Raw genomic sequence first — 26,043 nt, forward strand, 5'->3', positions numbered from 1 at the left:
GATGGAGAGCTCTGACTTATGGGCTCAACAGGCACAAAGGAGAAAACAAGAGGGTCCAACTGAGGCTTCAGGGGGGTGAAGGATTTTCCAGTGCTGTATCTTGGTGAGGAAGGAAAGTCCCCACTTGTCTCTGAGATAGTGATTTCGGTGGATAAGTTGAGCTGGGTCAGCTGTTCCCCACTATTCCCTATGTGATTGTCATCAGTATAGGATGGTTGGAGACCAGGACTGTCTGTTGCTGACACGAGCGGCGATCCCAGGATTGACTGATAGTTTATGTTATGTATTGGTGACTCAGAGCCAGTTGAGTCTGCGACCATTGGGACTGTCATTAGTTCAACTCTTGTTCCTTTTTCAGCCTTTTCATTAGTGTTGAGGCATGTTAATGTGCATTTTGGGCCTGGCTGTAGAGCGTTGTTTAGAGATGAAGTAATTAATTCCTCGGTTGGCCAGGCAGTTGGGTGGCACTTCATTAACAAGCACCCTTGTCCGGTCAAAAGTGCCAAACTTGGATGCTGCTGTTGGGTGCTGGCTAATAAAAATGCAGTTGTGTTAGAAAGGTTGGCTTCCTTAGCCCCTCCGTCTGAGTTTGCAGACACTAGAGTACAATTTACTAAGATGTTAGGGCGAAACAAACCTTGATCAGTTGTAGTTGTAGTTTCTTCTGCTTGTGCTCTTTTGCCCGTGACTCTAATAATTTCCGGGGAGAGTGAGACGGCAACTGGGGATCTTTGACTTAGAACCTCATGTATATTGGCCGATGTACTAGCAATAGTTGCAATGCACGGTATATCAGCTATTTTGCCAGGATTGCTTGATTTACCTTTTTTAATTGTTTGATAAAAATATGCTTCTATATTACTATTGCCATTAGGCAGTTCAGCGTCGCGGGGGCTCTTCGGGACAGTATTGACAGGCGGCAATGGGGCAGGATAGATGCGGCTTCCACCTCTCACGCTGCACTCTGCTACCAGAAGCTGGCTGGCTGGCAGGAAGCACAAAAACACGGACTGGACGTGTCTGACTGCCCCAATCTGTAAAACTAACTGCTACTTCCCGAAGATAGTGCACTCTGGATTTTTCAAATATATTGGCGAAAGGCTGTTGATTGTATAAGTGCATCATAAGGAAAACATGTGAAATTCAGACTAGCAAAGTAAAGAGGAGCAATCCTTAGTCATCATAGCCTAAACACAACAACAGTCACTGTGCACACTCACACACAATTAGTGTGTACAACAGTAGGTAACACAACCATTCACAATCTCAATTTGGGGATCGCAACCTCACTGTCTGGCATACCTGCTCACACTCAATGTGATAATGACTGGTGCGATAAACACTCATTCATTGTTTGCAGATTGTTGGAAATTGGGTTACTGGTTGGGTAGGGTAAAACAATACTCAAGCAGCAACACAATCTCTGTCATGGTGAAACACAGGCAAACCACAAATAAAACCTGGGCTTAACCCTTTAGTAGCTTGGCACAAAAACAATCAGGAATAACTTAGAGGCAATGTGTGAAGTAATGCAGCACTTCAAAGAGTAATAAAGTCAAAACACAACACAAAAAAGTTCCGCACCAAGTTAGAAAAATAGATTAAAGTTTAGTAAATTATTTGAGCCCAAAACAACAAAAATCCAATCAGCAGGACCGGAGATATACAGTGTTAAAGATTTAATTGAAAACAGTGCTTGGAAGCACGAAGGATCAACAGTGGGTATATTATCGTGCTGGACTGGAGCAAAGTCATAAGTTCTGGATAAACCAATGTAAATCATCCCATGTTTGAAAAATTTGAAGAATTGGAATTCGTCTGCCAAGCATTACATATCACTTGACTGGAATTTGTTGCAGCACAAGAGGAATCCTAATATGGCCGCCGCCGGGTACTGAGGTCCCTGCACTAGTTGTTATCAATTTGGAACTCTTGCAACATCTAGTTAGAAACAGTTTCTAAAGTGCGCGCTGTGCTCTGAGGCATCGCACTGCACCTGAAACCTTCGTCGGGGAGCGTCTTGTGATTCATGCGTGCGCATTTACTTTAGTGTTAGTTAGTTAGTGACTATTTTTGCCACGTAGTGTCTGCGAGTAGAGGATTAGCATCTCGATTTAGTGACGTGTCAGCTCGTTGGAAAGGAGTTCTTTTCTAAACCTCCCTTTGGCTCTTTATGAGTAATTGAACAGTTCCCACTCTTCTCGTACAAGCGCTAGTCATAGTCTACAATCTCTAAACTGATTTCAAAGAGAAAGCTTCACAGAAGACAGTCAGTTAAGCAGGAAAAAAGAACGCTTAAACTAGAAAAGGAAATACTAACTATTCAGTGGAATTTCAACTCGCTGCCCAACCAAAGGAAGTCATTTCAACATACTCGTATGTGATTGTTTTATTGCAGAAATCATTTGGAATATTTACATGCACTTCTATTGTTTGTTAGCCTTGAGAAAGTCCTTTCGGACGAAACACATGTCAGCTGCTGGTTTCGCCTATATTGGATTTGTTGATACAAAATAAAAGGATATACAGAAGGAAATTGGAGTCGATTTATGGACTTCTTTGCTTCCACTACGGTGGCGAAAGCCTGATACACAGAGTTGGACTACGTTTTGGTTGTGCCTCAGCATTTGTGTAAGACATATATATATATATATATATATATATATATATATATTTAGAACTCTAAGTATAGTCAGTGGAGAATTATGGAAGTGTGGCAAATGTTGATGTTTTATTTACAGTTACTCTTCAGGACTGCATACTCTCCGTTTAATAATAAGAGAGAACAAAGACGAGTAGAAGAGGAGAACCCAGGAAAATAAGACAAGCAGTCTCTTCTTATTTCTCCCCATCCCCACCCCCCTCAGAACACTCTTAAGACTCCGGATTCAGTTTAGCAGACTAGGAGGGGTCTGTAGAAGGCATTGAGAATAGGCACAATTCTGCTCCTGCGAAGGCTGGGTCACTCCAAAGAGAATCTGACATCAACTGCCAGTTACAGGCTGCAGGCACCAAATGGTTGGTACCAGAAAATGACAACTTTCTAAAAGTGAAATTTTCAGGATTATGACTTAAAATCTGACCTTACCATTAATGAGGTTTTAAATTACAATTCTTCAGACACCAAACCCGATATTGCTACCTGCTCCCAATTAAAAGTTATCACTTATTGAATGTAATAAGTTAAACCAATGTTATTCTATAGGAGAGGTAGACCTTGGAATAGTAAAAACGAATTTAGGTTTTTTTTTTACTGCCAGGACATGTAAAACTTAAATGTACATGTCCAAGTTTTTAAATACAATGCACCCTGCCTTGTGGGCTGTTTAGGGCTAACATATGCATCAGAAAGGAAGATTGTGGCCTGGAAAAGGTTTATTTTGCCAGGCCAAAATGGCAGTTTAAAACAGCACACACCTGCTGCAATGGGATGCCTGAGACATGTTTAGAAAGGCTACTTAAGTGGGTGGCACAAACAGGGCTGCAGGACTACTATTAGCATTTAATTTACATGCCCTGGGTATATGTAGTACCACTTTACTAGGGATTTGCAAGTAAATTAAAGGTGCCAATTGGGTGTAAATCAATTTTACCATGTTTAAAGGAGACAGCACAAGCACTTTAGCACAAAAATGGGTTAAGAAGCAGGATGGTGAAGGCAAAATGTTTGAGGGAATGCCACTCTAAGGCTGGCATGTCTCAAACGGATGTTATTGCTATGTATACACATGCAAGCAATATATGTTTCTGGATTCTTCCCTATGTGCACACTTGGGCAAACATTGTGAGAAGAGCTCACATAGTGCACAGAAATACAGTTTCTGGTTGAAAACGCCCCAGATCACTGTCCTTCCCCCGTCGTGCTATAATTGCTTAAGGAGTCTTTCTTTGACTTTTCCAAAGCATGTGAATGTAACAGACTAAATAAGCATATGCTATGAAACTGTATATAAAATGTGTCTAGAAATGATTTTAACACTGCTCAGAACATTTCCCACTAGCAGCAGCCTGTTACAAGTGCATACTTGAAAAGATTGGAGGCGGGCTATTACAGCTAATAACATCAGTAATGTAGGAATTGATGGGCAAGGCCAAGACAATGCAGCAAGCTGTGTTACCATCCTAGAAACAAATTATTGGTTGTAACTAGACTGTTAAAGAGCCATGCTGTTTCATCACGACCTATAGACATTCAATGGCCTAAAAAGCTGCATAGGCGAGAGAGACCCTCGAAAGCAGTCTGTATGAGATAGGTGTCTCAGTTGAGCAGTGTAATTAAACAAGGGGAAATATCTTGCCTCATATAATAGAATTTCCTAATCCATGAAAACAATTTGATGGGAAGTAATCAAGGTTTAGATTAAAATCCACACATTTGACTGATATAAGAAATATTGTTATGTCTAAGAAAGTTCTTTAATTTAATTTCAGTTTGAATTATGGCACCATGATTCTTTCTTTTCAGAGGGCTCACCTTGATGAAGATGTTGAAACCCTAAACATCCTGCCTGCCTTCAAGGCACTGAGTGCTGAAATCAATAAACCCAGCAGTAACTACACCCTTGAAACTGCCAGCAACATGTATGTGGAAAAGACGTACCAGGTCAAGAAGGTGAGTGAAATTGTTTACTAAGAACTATAAAATCAAAACATATTGTTTTTTTAACAGTTTCTTCTTTGCTGTTCCAACCAACCCCTTCCAAATATTTTAGTGAGCGCTTACTAACCCTTTATTCACAGAAAGTTGAGCACTGTCATAAACCCCTTTGAAATGAAACTAGTTGAGCACTCAAAGTTAATTTTTAAACCAGTATACCACAAAACCAGAATTGCACTTGATGAAATTGCAAATTACGCTACTATACTTGAAGCTTTTTCCTGAGTTAGTTAAGCATTGATTTAGTATTTTTTTAAAATTAATTGATTAGATGATCAGATTCATGCAATGCCCTAATGTTCAGACTTAATTAATACACAAATTGAGCTTTACTCAAAGTTGAGCAATTGAATGTGCATGTGTAAATGTGCACCAGTATTTATTGAGGTATAGTTTCTCTAACTTTGAGTCATTATTCCTACAAGCTAGAGCAAGATGCAAAGTTCATGGGATATAAGAACTGTCCTTTTGCTGCCAATATTGACTTCTTTGGCACATGCCCTCACACTTCCCTTCAGCAGGCCTGAGACACTTTTAAAATTGTTCGCCGTATACAGCCCCATGCTGCCTAGCGCCTACATGTTAACTCTCACAAAAGATGTATGACAAGTGGATCTCCTATTTCTCTAACATGTTTATCGAGATTTATTATGAAATTAGTTCTGTTTAGAGCTAATTTCCATGCAATATGATTAGGGAATCCTAAAAAAACATGCTGGCAAGATCCTAAACGTATTTGATATCTCATTGGAGGAGGAGAGAAAAGCTTTTGGAAGTCTCAAATCAAGACAGTAAAATTAGAGCATCAACAATATATTTCCCATTAATACTTTGAGCAGGAACACTCATAACAGAATTCCAATGACATATACACTTCTATTAATTTTTATCATTCTAGTGAAAGTGGGTTTCATCCAGAAAATTCTAAATTATATAACATAACAGTCCTCAGAGCCAGCAAAAAATATTTTTAAAACCATTTTCAGAGGACTTAAATGCCTAATAAACCCCAAATCTAACTTTCAAACATAAGAACTTTTTTTCCAATATCCACCTTCTAAAGCACTTTTCGTATAACACATTCATCCAAGAATCACACGTCATGTACAACTTACACAAGTCACAGTAGCAGAAGGGCCAAGGTTAACCAATTTGTTTCAACATAGTAAATAACCCCTTAATATCAGAACACTGGATCATAATGCTACCCTTCTTCTCAGTATGCTTTTACACCCTCTGACTATATTCGTCACAATGCAGAGTGTTTCCACCATCTCTACATCTACCCCTCCTCTTTATGTAGAACCAAAATTGAAACACATTCTGACTTCATTCAGTACAATCCAATGTCTTTAAATCCATATGAGCCCCCCTTACTCGGCCGCAGTTTGTTATCTTTGCACCCAGAGGCGCAACTAGAGCCACATTTGGGGGGTGGGGGGAAGGGGCTAATTCTTCCAGCAATAGGCAGAGTGGAGGTGAAGGGGTGAAAAAACAACAAAGCCTTGTTAACACGTAAATTGTCTTTTTTAGGCCTGTGAAGTACTCGGTGCGGCTGCAATAAGCAATGTGCCCGGGAAGCTGTCTCAGCCCGGGCTGACACACACGACGGGAGGGGGGGTATGGGGACTGAAGCCCTTTGAGCCCAATGGGTGCTGCGCATCTGTTTGCACCTTTTGCTGTAGACTGAGTTGCCCGTTTGAGACGCTTTCTCCTTTCAGAATCCCATCACCCTTAGTGAACTGTTAATTTCATGATTACTTATCACATAACCTCCACTTTAGGTCTGACGTTAGACAAGACCTTTTAATATTTAAAAATAGATATAATTAGAGAATAATTTAACCGGGACTTTCAGCCAACTTTCTTCATCCATTGGTGTGTCATTCACGGTTTGCTTCTGCCCACTACAGCATACAGCATGGTGCAGGGGGTCAACCCACTTCAGTCACTGGATAACTTTACTTTGAGTGACTGTATTTTGCTCTTTCACAAGGAGCACATCCGCACACAAGGTAGTACTCTTCAGTGCCTATGTTTTTATTTTTACTTAATTACTTTGGTGTTGCATTTGTGTTTAGAGACCAATGAGATAGCATTGTGCTTTCTCCCTGCTCTCTATGTTGATCACAGAGCACATTCCAGCGTTATCAGTTCCTGTCTCCTGCTATGGTGTAGTAAATTCCTTTTGGAGTAGCCTTTTTATTATCTGACTGTCGCTATTTCACAACATACCAAATTGTGTCCATTTGAAACTTTTCTTAATGAAATTGTCATTAATTTTTTAGTATGCGCTCAAATCAACTGGCTTTTTAGGTCTGGTGTTATCCAAGACCTTTTGATTTTGCTAAAACTATGTGCGTAACATAGTTAGCTATAGGGCTTTTTAGCCTGACTTCATCCATTTGTGTGTTGATGTGTCACTCACATTTTTCTTCCACCCACTCTAGCATGCTTCATAGGGCAGTGAGTCAGACCCCTTCTGCCATTGGCTGACTTCACTGTGAGTCACGGCATGCTGACCTTTCACAAAGAGTACATCCACACACAAAGTAGTTCTCGTCAGTGCTGGGGACTACTCTATAAATGAGTGCTTTTTGCAGACCAAAGCGCCAGAACTCTTGGTTTGCCAATTATTGTTTGAAAAATGGTTTGTCTCTACTGCCTCTGAACTTGTGTTCGATATTTTCTTCCACTCCTGATGCGTGAGATTGTATGGAATGTCTAAAAGAAAAGGCCACTCAGACTCACCACCTTTGATAGTAACCCAATAATCAGCTTGCTACCGGCTCTTCTTTTACTAGTGAAAGCATTGACAGATCATATGATATCTTGATATTTGCTTAGGCAAAGATGACTGACATTTTTCTATTCACTTTCAGCAAGTTGTTTCTCCTATGTGTACAGTAGTGGGGCCTTGTCAATAATAATCTCTGGGCTTTGTCTGGTTGTGTGCCTGGTCCATTAGAACATGGAGCCTACCCTTACTTCTGAAGAATGTATTGAAAATGATTGAACCATTGACATGGCAATATAACCTCTCTGGCCCACCAGTTCACTTACACCCAGGATTGTACGTAATATGTTCTGTACGTCATCCAAATAAAGCTCAAGTTCACTCGTTATGTTTAAGCTCCTCCATTCACTCCTTTCATCAGCCGCTCTGGTGTTGGGGGCTGAATATCTATGAAAGGAACTTGACCTGTCTTGTCAGTTTAATAGGTGGTAGTGTGTATCGAGTTCGCTCTCCACTCGGATACAAAAAGCACCAACAAGCATCATTGTCTGCGGAGTTGGGGAGATGGGAGTGGGGTTCGAAGGCATTGGAGGTGAATATCATGGCAACCCCCTTCCCCTGCCTGGTGGTCTCCCTCTAAGTTCTACTTAACAGTAATATAGCCTTATAGCCCGCCGTAGCGGCCTATACCAGCTATTAAAGGCCTGCTCCAGTCTTTTCGGTTCGGGCCTTTAACAAAGGAGCGGAACTTTAATATCCGGTATAGCCCAGCTATGAAGGGCTATAAGGCTATTAGAACATTCTGCCACTAGAGGGCAGAATGTTCTAACAAATAAAACAAAGGCTTCAGGGAGCGGGTGGGGATTGATATCCCCTCAGGCTCCTTGAAGCCTTTGTTCACAGCCACAGCTGTGAACAAAGCAACATTGGAATGTTGGAGCTCCGGGCTTATACCAGCCATTATAAGCCCGAAGCTACTCCATTGTTTTCAACGGAGCTCCCAACATTCCAATGTTCTAATATTCTATAAAGTATATTTCACCTACTGCATGAGCATCACTAAAAGGACATTGCTTTAGCCAAGATAATGGCAAACAGCGTAGTGTACAAACCATTTCCAAGCACTTTCATAACATGCTATTATGGTGAAGCTACCGGTCTGTTTGGTTTTTCTTGCCCCCTCGCCCACCCCCAATCGCAGGGATCGCCCGTGTTGTAATGTTTGTGTTTTTATTTGTCTATTTATTGGCACAGTAATAACACTTATTGCATCTTGATATGATGCAGCTGAGGCCAAGCCCTCTATTTTACGCACCATTTTCCTGAACATGAAAGGACTCGTTAACATGCCTGTCTTTTCTTGCATTCAAGGAGTATGTCAGTGACATTAAGAAGTACTATGATGTGCAGCCAGAAAGTGTCAACTTCGCTGGAGATGCGGAAAATGCCCGAAAGAAGATAAACGGCTGGGTTGAAAACAAAACCAAGAGTAAGCACCCAGCACGAATGCTCCTTTCGGCCTTTAGCTTCCTTCTTTCCTCCCTCCCTCCCTCCCTCCCCTCCTTCCTCCCTTCCTAACATTGTTTAGCTCTTTCTATTTACACTTCTTTCTTTCTGTGTTTTATCTCCCTTTCTTACAAATCAAGTGATTGTACACGTTATACGTTGTCACTAGCCAACATCAGGTCCTTCATTAAAACAGTGGTAGGGTACTGTCAGCAGATGCTCCCTTTGTCTGGCACATGGGGCAGTGGGAATGCTATGTGCTGGCTTTAGGTGCTCTAGAACAATGTTGGTCCACCCTTCAGCAATCATTGCTTTTTATTTGGGATGTGTTCTAGCCAGTTACCAATGTGAATAGTTGTTGCCAGCACAGCAGGTTTATGGTACCGATGTAGGCACTTGTGGTGCTGCTGGTGACACCAAGAATAAGAACACCCTTCATAGCATTATAATTCCACATTTGTAAAGTGCAAACTTATCACCCCTAAGGGTATCCAGGCTCTGGGGGGTCATAGGGGAGATTGAGTGAGCTATTTCCCAGAGTCACACGATGCTGAGCTGAGCTGCCACCGGCACTGAGGATCAAGCCGTGAGTCCTGCGCTCCTGAAGCAGCCGCTCTGGCTGCTGCACCACACCTCTCCCTCCCTTTGTGTCCCTATCAGTGTTCTATCTGCTTTCACATGAGCCTGACATGGAACCCCCAAAATGACCCTTGCCAAATCACGAGGCATGCTCAGTAGCCCCTCTTAAGAAAACGCTTGATCAGTCTCTTCTCTGAAGGGGCGTGTCTGTAAGCATTGTTAGACACCATCTTGAGGTTCAGTGAGTGAGGGTGGTCCAACTAGGTGCATGGATCGCAGTTCTATTGACCTACGGCTGCATCACTGGCAAAGCACTCATTAAAAGGATGATGAAATGGCTGATATTGGCATTTATTTTGTGATCTGTACTTTACGAATAAATTGTAATGAATTAAAGATCAAATATTCGTGATAGTTCATCCCTAAGATATCTGTCACTTACGGCCAGTTGGGAAATGAAAGGAAGAAAAGAGTGAACATGCAAGGAATACCACATAGTATGTCGTCCAAAAAGTAGAAAAAATTCAAACGCCACCTATCTGCGCATTTGACTTTTCTAAAACAATTGTGCAGCATTGTGAAGTATAGGGTTTCACACAGTAAAGGATTGACACTATTTCTATTGAATGTAACATTTTAACTATACTTCCATGAGTACTCGGGGGATTTTTTGTGACTCCCATAAAGGCGACAGATCTGAACTTCCAGACCTGCTAAAAGAAAGTCACCCGCCCTCACAGTGCCATTATGGGGGCGTGGGAACAGAACCTCGAACCCCAAAATGATGACACCTTGCAATTCAGACATCCCAAAATTTACCTTCAGGGGTTCTGCTCCAACCATTGATCTTGACATAAAGAACACCCTCCTCAACATCAGACTCAACACTAATTTAGCAGAGAATAAAAATAAGTAACTGGATCCACTCAACAACTGAGTTCTAGATCAGGATAAAGTTCAAGTTTTTTTTGCAAAATCTCAAAAATCAAGTGGTACAGAGTAATTAAGACCCAAATCTCTATAATAAATGGGGCAGAGTCTCTGGTTGAAAAGGAAAGTCATCTGGCTCATACACAAAACCAGGGGTTTATATAGAAAATTTCAGCACATTAAATGAGCAAAGATGGCAAATTCAAAGTGCCATGACTAGAGATAACACATTTTAGGCAAATCAGAATATAAAGTACACAACACAAACACAGATTTGGGAAATCATCTAGCACCTTCTACGCTGCTGCTGTCTGGAGATGCACACCACAACATGAAACATAACTAGAGGAATGACCCATTCACCAGTGAATTCTTGCTAGGCCACATCGGAAATAAGTGGAAAAGACCTTGGGTACTCGATATATTAGGAACACGAAGCCCATTCATAAGAAAAGTACTCTAAGGAAAATATCCAGTTACGTCACAGTGTCCCGTGCTCTGCGAGGACCGTGGAGAGAGAAGAAATGCGGTGAGACTTGAGAGGAGGGGGAATGAGCAGGACCAGTTGGAACAGAATTACAACGGCATCCAAAATAGTTAAAGTAGTGTCTTCATGAAAATATGGCACAACTAAATTAATAAACTCACTTATAAATAGCATATTAAACTTGTTTTAAGTGCAATGTTATTAATCCTGCATTTGCATTTAAAAATTCATCATAAAAATCATTAACACTCATTATTTATTGTGAGGGCCGGACTAGCTGTAGTAGGCATCATGGCGTTTATCAGGGAGGCTGGTAGGGTGAGGGCCGGTTTTTCATCAGTGGGAGTTGTTTATTTGTTACTGGGGGCCGGTGTTGCAGCGGTGCTGCAATATCGGCCCCCAGTAACAAAGCAGCAGTGCATCACACTTGCCCCTCCCCAAACCCCCAGCTGTCCCCCAGGGCTGGTCCTTCAAAATTGCCAGGACTGCTTTCGCTTCCCAGTCTGGCCCTGTTTATTGACACCCAAAATTGTGCAATAAAAAGCAATTCAAAGTGGTATCTGGACAACCTTTTTTTAGAGGGCGACAACCTAACTCTACTATTCAGAAAGCTGATGGGCAGTCCAGACAATAAACTCAACTGTGGTTTAAGACAATACGCCTCCTGCCTTTTCCCCTGTGCTGGCGTCCTTTTGGCAGTCTAGCTCCAAGGCAGGCATCCTTGCACCATGGTCAAGGAAGCCTGCTTTGCATGCAGGATTGTTTTTGGGCAGGAAGGGACAAGTAAGTAAAGTAAAGTATTACTTAAGTAAGTAAGGGAGGCATGGGACAAGTAGGAAAATAAAATATTACTTTAGGTCCTGTATTTTGCATAGAGGAACCTTTTACATTTGGTCACTTTGGAGTGCCTAGAGCCATTCTAATGGAATATGCAGGAATATAAAAACAAGAGACAAATACAGAAATTTCATTTTTTTAAAGTAGATAGGGGTAGCATTGTGGTTTATTTGATGGGTTAAGAAATTAAGAGGGCTTAGATTGGAAGGAGGGAAGAGACTTAACCTTAGAATGATGGAAGTACCACTCACACTCCTATTATGAAGGTGGGGCAAAGAGGATTGGCTCTTTGTCCCATAAAGATGAAGGTTCCAGAATTTCCCTACATCTTTCACAATCCCACATATTTCCCTACCCATCATGGAACCCGAAATCCCATCGGAACAATTTTTTCCCCAATTACTCTTCCTGGTATAGCTGATTTTATTTGCATCAAATCAATTTCCTCTCAGGTGGAAAGAATTTTGAACTGCCTTCTGTTGGACCAGTGTGAGTATGAGTCACAAATATGTAATATCACCATAATTGATACGTAGAGAAAAAAGTCTAAGACCTATGCATCTACGGAAACTGTGGATTATACTGCTTGTTTAGACTCTTCCATATGGGGCGCAACCTCCAATCTCATTTTTAGATTCTCACTTGATGAAGCAGGCAGTGATTTAGTCAAGTCAGAGATCATTTACTTTTTTTAATTCAAGGTACTGGTGTCTTCACTGAAAAAAGAGCACTAACTTGCAAGTCATTAGAATGAGCGTGATAGAAATAGAGCCATTTCAGCTGATATTTTCCATCATATGTAGAGAAGGGGCAACACATAGTGAACTCTAAAATCTCAAACATTTAAACAAAACAAGACCTAAATGAGAGGTAAAACCTAGAGCATTTATAGCAGCCATTCTCTAAATGCTTTGAATCAATTCAAGGTTACCTTAAATAGAAATTGTAATTGAGAATTACAAAGATTTTATGACACCATTGCAAATCAAGTAATAAATGTATACTGTAAAGAAATCCTAGTTGACACCTTTTTAATGTAGTGGGTATCAGGCTCTGTATGGGAAATCAGGATGTTTAATGAGCGAGTAAGAGTATTGAGACCTGAAGCATCACCTTTGGTTTTCAAGGTTTAAACTCTATCCTGGCTGTGCCTACACTAGCATAAAAGCTTTCACCATAAACAGTTGCCTAAACCTGGGAAAACGGATTAAACTACAACTGTATACATCTTGACTGAAGGGTCAACTACAGTTAGTCTCTCTGTGAGTCCAACTCTTCTTTGCAAAATAAAATGGCTGTCAGTATTGAAGGTTGGTGCACATTAACCCTGGGCGTAGGTCGCGAAGTAGCACTACGCGAAGCTACGCAAAGTGCACTTCGCACTACGCGAACTACGCGTAGCACTTCGCGAACAGCGTAGTACCCTGTCGCACTGTGCAAGATGTCGTTTTCAATGATTGCACAGTGCGGACAAGCAACCGGCACTGTGCAATCATTGAAAACGGCATCTTGCACAGTGCGAGCTGTAGTTTTCTGCCGCTCGAGTAGATTTGTACTCGAGCAGCAGCTTTCTCAACGCGGACTGGTAGTTACTCATCGCGAGCATACGCGACCACTCGCAATGAGAAACCTGACCTCCTCGCGTTGAGAATCTCGCCGGGAGGTTTATTTTCCACGCTCGCGATCGCCAACTTGATGTTGCTGATCGCGAACGAGGAAAAAGTCTCGCGGGGATGTCATTTTGCTTGCTCGCGGTCGCCAACTTGACGTTGAGGACCGCGAGCAAGCAAAAAATGACCGCTGCACTACGCAACACTACGCTACGCGTGTTCGCACTGTGCTACATGCAATTTGCGTAGTGCGAAGTAGCGCAAACTTCGCAAACTACGCGAGCGTAGCGTAGTGCTTTGCCCAGGCTTAGTGCACATGCTGAAGACTGTGTCCTCAGTATCTGATTCTAGATATGCCGAGGGCTGTAGGGCTCAAGGCTCCAGTGTATGTACATGAGGTAGATGACAAGAATGCATACCTGTTTTGGGTAATAGATGATGAAGCCTGAGATAGTGTCATATGATAGCTTGCAGCCAGGAAGCTTGGAGGTGTGGTGGTGGATGACAGCAGCATGGTGTCTCTGGGCAGGGGCATACCACACCTGCGGCACAGGGAAGGACCCAGCCTTCAGGGTGCACTCATTCAGCATAACGCCTTTGGATTTCTTTGTGGTAGGCGAGTCTCAAGGCTCCCTCACTACATTTTGCAGAGAGTCCATATAATTTTACATTATGCCACTGTCTCTGGGATACTGTGTTCCACCAAATAAGCACATTCAAAGGCAGTTCAACAAGTGGGTTTCCAGGGAAAGTAGACTTTTGCACCTCTCAAGCAGCGGTGGCTTCTCTGTTAACTCGCTTCTGAGCAGTGAATAAAATAAAAATAAAATGATAATAAAACGTTTTATAATCATTTTATTTTTCCTTGCTTTTCCCTGTATGCCAGTTCATGGGAGGGGCAGGGCGGGCCGGGCCATCCTGATTGATGCTGGGAGGAGGAGTTGTACGCACTGCTACAAGTATGCATGTCTGTTTGGCTGGCCGTCTTAGGCACTTAGGTTTCTCCAACCCAGCTGTATTCCACAGCCGGTTGGAGAAACAGCACAGACTCCCTGTGCCTGAGCGAGCGTCAAATCAACCCATTCAGGCCAATCCCTATACTGCTCTCATGCTAGATATAGCATGAGAGCAGCGTCTGGATTGGATGGGGAGTCTGTGATGTGCCCCAGAGACTGCTGGGAGCAGAAGAGCACTGAGACACGAGGCGGCTGGCGGCATCAGGTAAGTCTTTTATTTATTTATTTTTAACCCCCCCTGCGCTCCCCTCCGACGCTCCCCCCACCTTCCTCTAGCGCTCCCCTGCGCCCCATTCACCTGCCCACCACTTTTTATTCGTATCGCCACCACTGCTATCAAGTGAGGAAATGGTTTTCCCTTTGAGCCCTCCTTGGCGCAGAAGAAATAGAAGAAAGGTTCTTACAGTATTGCTAATGATTGACTGCAATATGCAAGTTGTAGCCGCATGCTCGGTTAGAATGAGCTGGATGTGGAAACAGGCGGGCTGAAGAAGCTGCAGAGGCTAACAAACAAATGCAGGTCCTGGGATGTCCTTTTTACTTGGGAGCAGCATGAGGAAAGCCTGCAGACGAGGGCACTGCACATCCTCCAAACAATGACTGATGGCCAGATTCCTAAACTAGTATTCTGAGAAGGTAATTAGAACCCAGGAGCTCTGAGCTCCATACAGGACCCGCTTGCCTCGGTGTGGGTTATTCTCACACATAGGCCCAACCAGCATTAGCTGTACACATTCCTGACCTGTTTCCAGGACCAGTTTGGAGATCAGAGCTAAGGTTAACCCAGCTGGTTATCAAGGGACATGGTTCAACTCAACTCAGGGCCGGCTTTAGGGAAGTGCGACAGGTGCGACTGGGTGCTGGCCTGTGGAGGGGGCGCTGACCTCAGAGGGTGGTGCTGTGTTTAGCAACCACTTATGAGATGAGGGGCACTTTTGCCCGGTGGAAGTGAGAGAATCCGAGGAGGCGGTCGAAGGGCATGGGGGATGCCAAAAATGATTGTCGCACATGCCGCCACCATTGCTAAAGCCGGCCATGACTCAACTCAATTGCTTTTGTGATATATTTGTCTATGTGCATCAAAATGTTTACAGTCAGATTGGTTCATCACCTATGGCAGTGATTCTTAACCTGTGGTCCGAGGACCCCTGGGTGTCCGCAAGGCCTACTAAAGGGTCCGCGACTGTTTTTTAAAGATCATATAATATTAAAATAAATAAAGTATATACAATTAAAAAAGCAAAATTGAAATTAAGAATATATATATATATATATATATATATATATATATATATATATATATATATATATATATATATATAAATATATATATATATATATTCACTGAAAAAAACATAGGTTTCAGGGGTGTTATAGTTAGCTGGACTTTTCACTTGTACAAAACCATTGAAATTCCCCCGTTACAGTTAGTTCAGCTAACTATAACTCGCGCGCCCGCAATGCACTGCTGATGACGTCACATATTACATCACTCATGACATGGTCAGTGACATCACTGATGACATCTCAAATGACATCACTGATGACATCACTGATGACATCATCCAGTGAATGTGTGTTTTTCTGAAAATTAAATATGTTTTATATATGTATATCTCAAGGTCGATGGAAGAATAAATGGGTATATAAGTGTCTAAATGGATGATTTGTTTTTGAAAAATTGATTGTGTAACTGACTGATTAAGTGTATCATAGTGAATACATGGCTTAGTGAGTAATGTTTAAATATGTAAATATCTGTATCAGTCTCTCACTTTGTGTATAAGTGGCTGCATGTGTTGGTGAGTAGCTACATAGGTGTCTATATAGGTTATTAGTTGGTTTTTTGAGTATCAGTCTGAGTGTCTGCATGGTTCGGTGGGGGTATTACGTAGTGCATAGGTGCATGAATGAGTGACTCACTTTATGTATGTGTTGAAGACAGCATGTGTGCAGGACTGTATGGGTGGATGAGTGTGTGTATGGGTGTGTTAGTGAGTGAATGACTGTCTCAAAAGTGTCTTTATGAGTAACTACATATGTTTTAAACTAGTATATGTGACTATTGGTGTATATAAGTGAGTATATTTGAGAGTGAGAGATTGAAAGAGTTCCTGTATGAATAAGTATGTGTTTCTATAAGTGATTGTTTAAAAGACTATGTATGTGTAAGTTTCCGTAGAAGTAAGTGTGGTGGTGTGTGTATAACTCTATATGCAAGTAAATGTATGTTTGATTCTTTATTAGCATGAGTGACTATGTGTGTGAGTAACTCTATGGATGAGTGGCATTGTGTAACAGGATGTATAGGTGTATGAGTACATATGATGAGTGAGTACATGTATGAGTGACTGTATAGGACTGTTGGTGAATGAGTGGATGTGTATGTGGATCTTAGAATTACTGAAGAGGTTGTTGTAACTGGTATTGGTATGTCCATTGTTTTGAAAATTTTAGTCTCTATTTTTGAATGTGTGTATCAAAGGTTATATTAGGGTGAGAGGATCTGCCACTCTATCACAAGGATGATGTCATCAGTGATGTCATTTGAGATGTCATCCGCGATGTCATGAGTGATGTCACTGACCATGTCATGAGTGATGTAATATGTGACGTCATCAGCAGTGCATTGCGGGCGCGCGAGTTATAGTTAGCTGAACTAACTATAACGGGGGAATTTCAATGGTATTGTACAAGTGAAAAGTCCAGCTAACTATAACACCCCTGAAACCTATGGTTTTTTCAGTGAATTTCTGAGGTTTTTTAAATGCTAATTCCTAACTATAACGTGCCTGAAACCTATGGTTTTTTCTGTGAATTTCAAAGGTTTTTTAAATGCTAATTTCTAACTATGCCTACAGAGATAGGACATGTGAAGAAAGAAGAAAAAATGCACAGAAAGAAAAAAAGGAAGTGCAGAAAGAAGCAACAGAAGTCCTCAAAGACGAAGAAAAGTGCAGGAAGAAGGATAACGTGCAGAAAGAACAAAAAGAAGAGCAGAAAGAAGCCTTGTTGCAAAATCATCCTGTACCCTCAACTTTTTCAGACGGATACTGGTGGTAACTGAGTCTGACTAACCAGTCCTAGAATGCCACGGAAAGCACTAAGTGTTTTTAAAATACCCCTCACACACTATGAGTCCCATAGTGTCATGCTTCATCATGGGGGTCTTCCCGTCCCTCTACGGGGCGGGGCGTTCTACTACCAACGGCTACGCGGGAGCACTGTTGTTGTGATAATAAGGCTTATGTGTAGTGCAAGGGATGTGAGTGATTAGGGATACGTGAAAATAAAGATTAAAAAGACCCTGGCTAGTAGAAAAAACAATTTTATTCTGTTCTCTAGCTGGGACCGTTAAAAAGGGGGAAGAGTAGGAAATCTCACAAATTAGTGGTTACCTACTGGGTCGACATGTTTCGTGAGCAGTCCCCACTGCTATACTCATCAGGACCAAAAAATAATAATCCCTTGAACACTAGAGAGAATCTCTAGATTTGTATGCCTATTCGTCTCTATTAGCAGACTTGAATGAAAGCTGCGCCCTAGGGTACACTGACCCCAATCGGAAAATAGGACCAAATTGGTATCTGAAAAAAAGGAAAGAAGATGAAGAGAACACCAGTGATACATGGTTTTTTCATTATTGGGATTATTATTTTTTGGTCCTGATGAGTATAGCAGTGGGGACTGCTCACGAAACATGTCGACCCAGTAGGTAACCACTAATTTGTGAGATTTCCTACTCTTCCCCCTTTTTAACGGTCCCAGCTAGAGAACAGAATAAAATTGTTTTTTCTACTAGCCAGGGTCTTTTTAATCTTTATTTTCACGTATCCCTAATCACTCACATCCCTTGCACTACACATAAGCCTTATTATCACAACAACAGTGCTCCCGCGTAGCCGTTGGTAGTAGCACGCCCCGCCCCGTAGAGGGACGGGAAGACCCCCATGATGAAGCATGACACTATGGGACTCATAGTGTGTGAGGGGTATTTTAAAAACACTTAGTGCTTTCCGTGGCATTCCACGGATCACTTTAAATTCACTGTACTAATCATTGTAAAAATCAAAAAACATAAATTAAGTAATTAATTAACTATTTAGTATCACTTTTTTACACCTTTTGATAGGATAGAATCACTTTTGTTTACTAAATATCAGATAGGAGGTAGGTTCTATCCTAAGACCTCTTCACTCCCTCTCTTTGATTATTTCTTTGTAACCAGTCCTAGAGCCAGTGCTATGTTAAAAGACACTTAGAATACAGTGAAAACACCTACATACACTAGGGAACATTATGCATTGGGGTCCCCCTGTGATTAGCATGACCTCCTCTGTTAGCCCCTAGTAAAACTACCTCTTAAAACAGGCCACAGGGCGTTTTTGCACACGTTAACTCAGGCCCCGTCCCCTCCCTTCACCACTGTGTAAACACGCCCTGTGTCCGTTTTTAGTTGGGAGATTAAGTTCATTTGAATCCTGAAGGTCCCTAGGGTCCAACTAGCCCACTAGGTACCTCCAGTAAGTGCCACAAAGCTGCGTTGCAGAGAGGTGTAAAAAGTGGCACGGCCTGGACCACCTCTCTGCAATGCAGCTTAGTGGCGCTTACTGGAAGCACTTGGTGAGCTAGTTAGCCCCCAGGGGCCCTCAGTATTGAAGGGAAATTATATCCCCAATTTAAAACGTGCCATAGTGCGTGTTTGCACACGTCACCTCAGGCCCCGTCCCCTCCCTTCACCACTGTGTAAACGCACCCTGTGGCTGTTCTAAGTTGAGAGATTAAGTCCCCTTGAAACCTAAGGGTCCCTAGGGTCAAACTATACCACTAGGTACCTCCAGTAAGCGCCATAGAGCTGCGTTGCAGAGAGGTGTAAAAAGGGGCTTGGCCTCAGAACACCTGTCTGCAGCGCAGCTCCCTGGCGCATACTGGAGATGCCTGTTGGGCTAGTTGACCCTCAGGGACCCTCAGTATTGAAGAGGAATTAATTCCCCAACTTACAATTCGCCAGGGGGCGCGTCTGCAGAGTGCTGCAAGGAGGGGGCGTGGCCTCCGGCACGATGCCAGTCTTTTATTTATTGTAATTTTTTAAGAAGGGGGGCTGTGTGGTTCCCCTTCTTATTCTAATTTATTGGCCCTGATGACCCCATCCCCCAGGGCCTGTCTACTAATTATATTTTTTTGGCCCCAATCCCCAGGGCCGGCCACTGTTTTTTATTATTTTAAAAAAATATATATTTATAGACACACCTAGGACATGCTGGACAAACCGTACGTACCTATCACCATGACGATTTGCGTGATATTCATTAAAAGGCGACTATGCATACAATGAATCCACGTGGAATGTGTTTACACCACTAGTGAAGCTCTGACATGTCTGATGCCCTACCGTGCCTAATCCCGGTAGACACCCTTGTCGTTTATTTATACAAACATGGGTAGCTATTGACGGGCACATTTAATACACATGCACACCAAGCCATTCAAAGGGGATTCGACAAAAATTCGACCAAAACTATGCAAGAAACCCCCCTCACGGTTAATAAAACACACATCCACTGCCGGATGTGTAATACTTTTTATTTTACTCTCTGGAAAGGGGACGAACATCACTTGAGAGTCACAGCGCGCTCCTGGCAGAGCCCAATGCTGTGTTACACCCACCATTGCCTGCTGAGTGCCACACACCTCTGTGTTGTATTCCACTAGCTAGTGCATATGCTATGACACTCTCTAGCCCATGTGCACTGTAACACCACCCCGTGAATATGTCATGCCACACTTGTCTTCGCACGGGTTATATTGCCCCATCTAACGTGCCTTCCTCGATGCCTATGTTATAACGCACAGCGCTATGCCATACATATTACAATCTGGGATCCATATCTTTGTCACAGTGCATATGCAACGTTACACTCCCCAGCACATATTTTATATTACAACTTTAGAGACTAGTTAGGTTACACAACACTGCCCTGTGCATATTACACTCCAAGGCGCATATCGCATAGCACGCGCTAGTGCCTGTGCTATCTCGCGCTCTCCAATGAATCTGTAATTGCGCACAATGTATTGCATATTATATTTCACGCCCGGTTCATCTTACATCACACTTTTTGGTGCATAGTTTATACCATACACTATATCTAGTTTTCATTTTCAATCGTGCTCTCAGGACTATGTTCTATATAACACTGTGTTCACCTACCCTTTTCACGGGCATTACATTTTGCGATAGGGGGTGGAGGGTCAGGGGGTGTTTCTTCCAAGTGAGCCCGGAGTCACAGTCACAAACGTCCTCTTCTTCCTGAATAAAAGTGAGATTATGCTGCATACTTGTTCATATTTTAAGTAGTTCGCACAGACACACGTTTTAAAAACAATAAAGTTCCTAATACCCGCCTTCTCTGAACAGTTAGCTTGCTGCCCCATCCCCCTCCTCCCTATCCTCTGTTGTGTGAATCCATGGACTAGCCTCCTCCCTCCTGCCATGCATGGTCTGATGTGCTGTCACTGCCCTCAACTTAGTATGATGTACCAGTCCACTCCTCCTGCCCTCCATTGCCCAATTCTATGCCCCATCATTGACCTCCTGCTTAAGCTCAGTGCTTAGCTTGCTGCCCCTATTCTCCTTCCCCCTGCCCTCCGATGTCTTTGTGCATGCCCCTGCTCCATCCTTTTTGCCCACCATGTTCCATGGATCTGCGACTCCTATCTACTCTGAGTGTTCTGTTGAGCTGCCACTCCCCTCCCACCTGCCTAGCATTGTCAGATGACTGTAACCTGTCCCTGCCACCTCCACCCTGCCTGTCCACATGCCATGCCCCTATCCTCTTCCTCCTGTCCTACATGGTCCATTGTACTGCCACACCCTTCTGCCCTCCCTGGTCTGTTGTGCTGCAACTGCTCCTCCTGCCTGCCCCGTGCGGTCTGTTATGAGGCCCCTTCCCCTGAACTTTCTTGTCTGTGCACAGGTCCTGACCCTCCCTTCTATCCTCCATCGTCCTTTGTGCATGCCCCTGCACCCTCCTTCTTGCCCATCATAGCCATTGTGCTGCCACTAACCCTCCCACTTGCCATGCATGGTCTTCTGAGCTGCCATGGCCCCTCCCACCTTCCCTGTGAGGTCAGTTAGCTGCCCCTGACCCCCTCCCACCTTCCCTCCATGGTCTGTGTGTATGCCATCACAGTCTCAGTGTTGCTCTTCATGGTGTGTCTTGCTTCTAGTGCCCATCCTACCTGACCACCATGGCTATCTTGCTGCTCCTGCCCTGCCCCCTTGCCCCCAGGCCTCTGTTTACATTTGCAGACTACCTACTCCCTCCCTCCTGGCTTGTCTGTTCCATTGTAATGCCCCTGATCCGTCCCTCCTGCCCTTTATGGTCTGTTATGCTGCAGCTTTCTCTCCTGTCTGTCCATTATGGTCAGCTAGCTACCATTGCCTCTTGCCCCTCTGTTCTCTGTTGTCCATGTGCATGGTCCTGTCCCCTCCCTCTTGCTTTCTATGGATTGTTGTGCTGCACTCCCATCCCGCATGCCCTGTGTGGTGTATTGTACTGCTGCAAACCCTGATGCCTGCCCTGCAGGGTCAGTTTGGTACACCTCTCCATGTCCCTTCTGTCCTCTGTTATCCAAGTCCATGTCCCTACCCCATTTCCTTCCATGATCCAATGTACCATACTTGCGAACATTTTGAACTTGGTAAGAGGGAGATTTTGAAAAAAAACTGGTGTATTGATTTTCCCCTTTGAGTTACATTGAAAAAGAGGAGATTGTAGACAGGAGACAGATCAAATAAAGCCCATTTGAGCTTAAAAACATTGGACGTTTCCTGGCTGAATCGGGTCTGTTGGCATGTATGGTTGTACTACGATTGCCTCTTCCTTCTGCCCACAATGGTCTATTACATTGCCACAGCCTCTCTTGCAAGTCCTGTATTGTTGGTTTGTTGCCCCTGCCCCCCTTTCCACTGCCCTCCATAGTCTGTTGTACTGCCACGGCCCTTCCTGCCTGCTCAGTGTGGTTAAATTGTTGCCTTTGCACCCTCCTACCTGCCTTCAATTTTCAGAGTCCGTGCCCCTGGCCTCTGCCTCTCAACAGTATCCTAATGAACAACTAGATTGCTAACATTCTATATTTATTACAAAAGTGTGGAACGCCTGACGTCATCTTGATGTAATCAAAACTTTAATACCTAGAGCATTTCCTTTAGAAATTACATATATGAGAGGGCCTTATTGGCATCAAAATTATGGTTAGTGCTCTAAAAGACTAAAATAAGGACATATTTTCTGAGTTTTCAAATAGCAACAAAGCACTTTTAAATTATTTGTTATCTTTATGTTTTTTTATCCAGTTGACCACTTGATTAAATGTTGCACTTAGGGGAGAGGATGTGGTGTTACTTCCAGAACTGCATACTTTGCAACTGGGGAACCAGGTTGGAGTTTCTGCTTCAGCTCGACATTCTGTGATTCTGGTCAAATCACTTAGTCTCCCCATGTCTACAACCAAAATGAATTTGTTCTTGTGTGATGTAACCAATGCTCATGTAAAGCACTCCAATACCTGACAAGTCTGCACTATATAACACTGCAAAAACACAAAATAATAAGTGTTTTGCACACTTCTGTCATTGGGCTATATTTGGGCTACATCTGGGTGATTTTGGGCTACATTTGGGCTCTTTTGTCTCCGGTGGCCATCTTGAGAGATTTATTTGTTATGAAGTTTCCTAATTTCCTCATGTACTGCAGTCTCCTCAGTAGGAAATGCTTTCAGTTTTTTACTTTGATTCCATCATGAAGGTATTCAGATATGTCACACATTTGCCATAAATTCTGAATGTTAGCACTCTAGTTGCTCATTAGATCACTGTAGTAAAACTACTGTTCACCATGGAAGTCTGCTCCTGGTATTAAAAGTGCATGTTTCAGTCTGCATGTCAGAATTTTTTAATGAAATAGAAGAGGATTTGAGAAGTCACTCAAAATGTGCCCTCATTTTCTTTCTTCAGCATTAATCATAATTTCTATGGCAAAATGAACCCCCTCATTGTGTTCCTTTTTAAATTAAATGTTTTAAGTGTTACCAGTTTATTCCAATCAAGATGGCTTCAGGTGTGCCATACTTTTGTCATAATGAAGACAGTAAGCGCTCTAGTTGTTTTTAAGAACACTCTGCGACATTCTGTCATTGGGTTATACTTGGGCTACATCTGGGTGATATTTGGGCTACATTTGGGCTCTTTTGTCTCTGGTGGCCATCTTGGGAGACTTATTTGTTATGAAGTTTCCTAATTTCCTCATTTACTGCAGTCTCCTCAGTAGGAAATACTTTCAGTTTTTTACTTTGATTCCATCAAGAAGGCATTCAGATGTGTCACACATTTGCCATAAATTCAGAATGTTAGCACTCTTTTTGCTCATTAGATCACTGTAGTAAAGCTACTGCTCACCAGGGAAAACTGCTGCTGGTATTGAAAGTGCATGTTTCAGTCTGCATGTCAGAATTTTTTAATGAAATAGAAGAGGATTTGAGAAGTCACTCAAAATGTGCCCTAATTTTTCTTTCTGCAGCACTAATCATACTTTTTATGGAAAAATGAACCCCCTCATTTTATTCCTTTTTAAATTAAATGTTTTAAGAGTTACCACTTTAATTCAAGCAAGATGGCTTCAGGTGTGCCATATGTTTATCATAAGTAGGACTTTTAGCGCACTAGTTGTTCTTTGGAACACTCTGGGAAGCTGCAATAGAACACAAAGGAATCAACTGACAGTCTCTGCCCTTGTTGGATGTACATGTTTTACTGAGAATGTCAGACTTCATTCTCACATGACTGAGAAAGATAATGTGAATTTACAGAAAATAAGCTCTCAGTTTAGCTTATGGATCACCTTCCAAACCTCTGTGGGAAAAGCATGAGAAAATATTTTTCTCTCAATCATGATATCCCAGCAGAAGGCTTTTTCACATGGTGAAATCACCTTAGAAAATACCACAATTCCTAAAATGAGTATGGTACCATCAACAAATGATTTATAATGTAACTAAAGTCTTAAAACCTTCTATTAACTGCAATGCTTTTTAATGAGGTGCTATCATGTATATTGGTCCCAAGATGGCTGCCAACACTTCTTGGATGAAGTGCTGACAGCCAATCAGATCTCAGGATGAGATGTGTGGTTAGGCTCCGCCCACATATGTATATGATTTTACTTTTGATTTTCTCAGGAACTACTGAACAGATTGACACCAGACCTGCAAAAAGCACTTCCCTGACCTGAGGACCTCCTCTCTGCCAAATTTCAAGTAATTCTGTTCAGCCGTTCGGGCTGTACCTTGGACTAAACGTCCCTATGGAAAATTGCATGGGGAAAACGCGTTTTGGGACCCCCCTTTTTTCTCAGCCCCCGCTTGACGAATCCCCCCGAGACTTTCAGGGTAGGAGCGGAGCGGAGCGCCCCACCTATTTTGAAAATTTCGCGAGGATTCGTCAACCGGCGCCAAAGTTATTCCAAATAGAATGTTGCGGATTTCCTATGGAAACACGGTCCTAACTATAACTATCTACTGGCGACCGCCAGTAGATAATATATATATATAAATATATATATATATATATATATATATATATATTTTACAGCACGCTTGCCTGTTTTCTCCGCTTCCATTTAAAGAAGGCAAGAGTAGACCCAGATTCCAGATTCATCCAAGTGATTTTTATTTTGCAATCACCATGTCGCCGTGACGCGTTTCGGCCGGTAGAGATGGACTTGATCACATATATATATACTTGATAGTTAATTAGGCAAAATATTTCAATATTTAAGTATTTGGTGCCTACTTGTTTTTGTAGTTTAGTGTATTGTTTTGAAGTTGAATTAGTAGAAACTGCTTAGGCCAGGGGTCATCCTCTTCCAATAACCACCAGATGGGGTCCGCGTATTCCAGTAATGATTCAGTGGGGGTCTTCAGAAGTCAAAATGTTAAGAACCGCTGGACCTCTGGTTTATACAGAGGGAGCTCTCCAGTTTATAGAAATAATGAGCGTACAACAGAAAACCCAGTCTTATCATTTTTGATACACTGTAACATTTCAGCCGCCCTGTAGAGGCTCCCGGTTCTGCATTTTACTCACCTTTACTCACTTTGATTACTCTGAGAGACAAGCCTAAGACAAGTCTGGGCACCTGGCGCCAGAAACACGTGAGTCCTTGGGGCTCCATCTTTGTTTTTGTGATGCAACTAACAGTGTGAGAACTTGTTTTCAATCAGAAGACGGAAAAGTTGCCCTAGAAGTTAGATATTTTAATAACCATTCACGTTCACTTTAATTAAGAATAATTAGCATTGGAATTAGAGTTGTATGGGGCAATCATTAGCATTTCATAATCCAACATTTTGCAATCATTTCTACAGTATCCTGGGGAGTGGAAGGTTTTTGATGAAAGTCTAGCAGCAGTGGTAAAACAATTCTTCATCCTTATAATAGACATTCGTTAAAGATAGGCCAATGCAGCTTGCACAACCTGCCGGTGCTGCAAAATTGCAGTGTCATCGCTTCTTACTGGCTATCAAACTTCAGCACATGTGATAATGTGGATTATTACATGTCGCCAAAGTTCTAAGAATGGCCTGTACGAGGTATTATTGTTTTCATTTTCTGCTGATCTGAT

At 42.5% G+C, this 26,043-nt stretch overlaps 1 protein-coding gene across 3 annotated transcripts in view; it reads left to right on the forward strand.

The window, feature by feature from the left end:
• Positions 1-26,043, forward strand: part of LOC146822957 (serpin B10-like) — a 273,400-nt gene that overhangs the window by 94,555 nt on the left and 152,802 nt on the right. For all 3 annotated transcript variants that reach the window (XM_085607115.1, XM_085607114.1, XM_085607112.1), the window contains exons 4-5: positions 4,466-4,612; positions 8,766-8,883. In XM_085607115.1, coding sequence (XP_085463241.1) covers positions 4,466-4,612; positions 8,766-8,883 — 265 coding nt within the window. The remainder of the gene's footprint in view (positions 1-4,465; positions 4,613-8,765; positions 8,884-26,043) is intronic.

This window comes from Triturus cristatus, chromosome 5_2 (genome assembly GCF_964204655.1).
Source record: "Triturus cristatus chromosome 5_2, aTriCri1.1, whole genome shotgun sequence".
In the NCBI taxonomy this organism is placed as follows: Eukaryota; Metazoa; Chordata; class Amphibia; order Caudata; family Salamandridae; genus Triturus; species Triturus cristatus.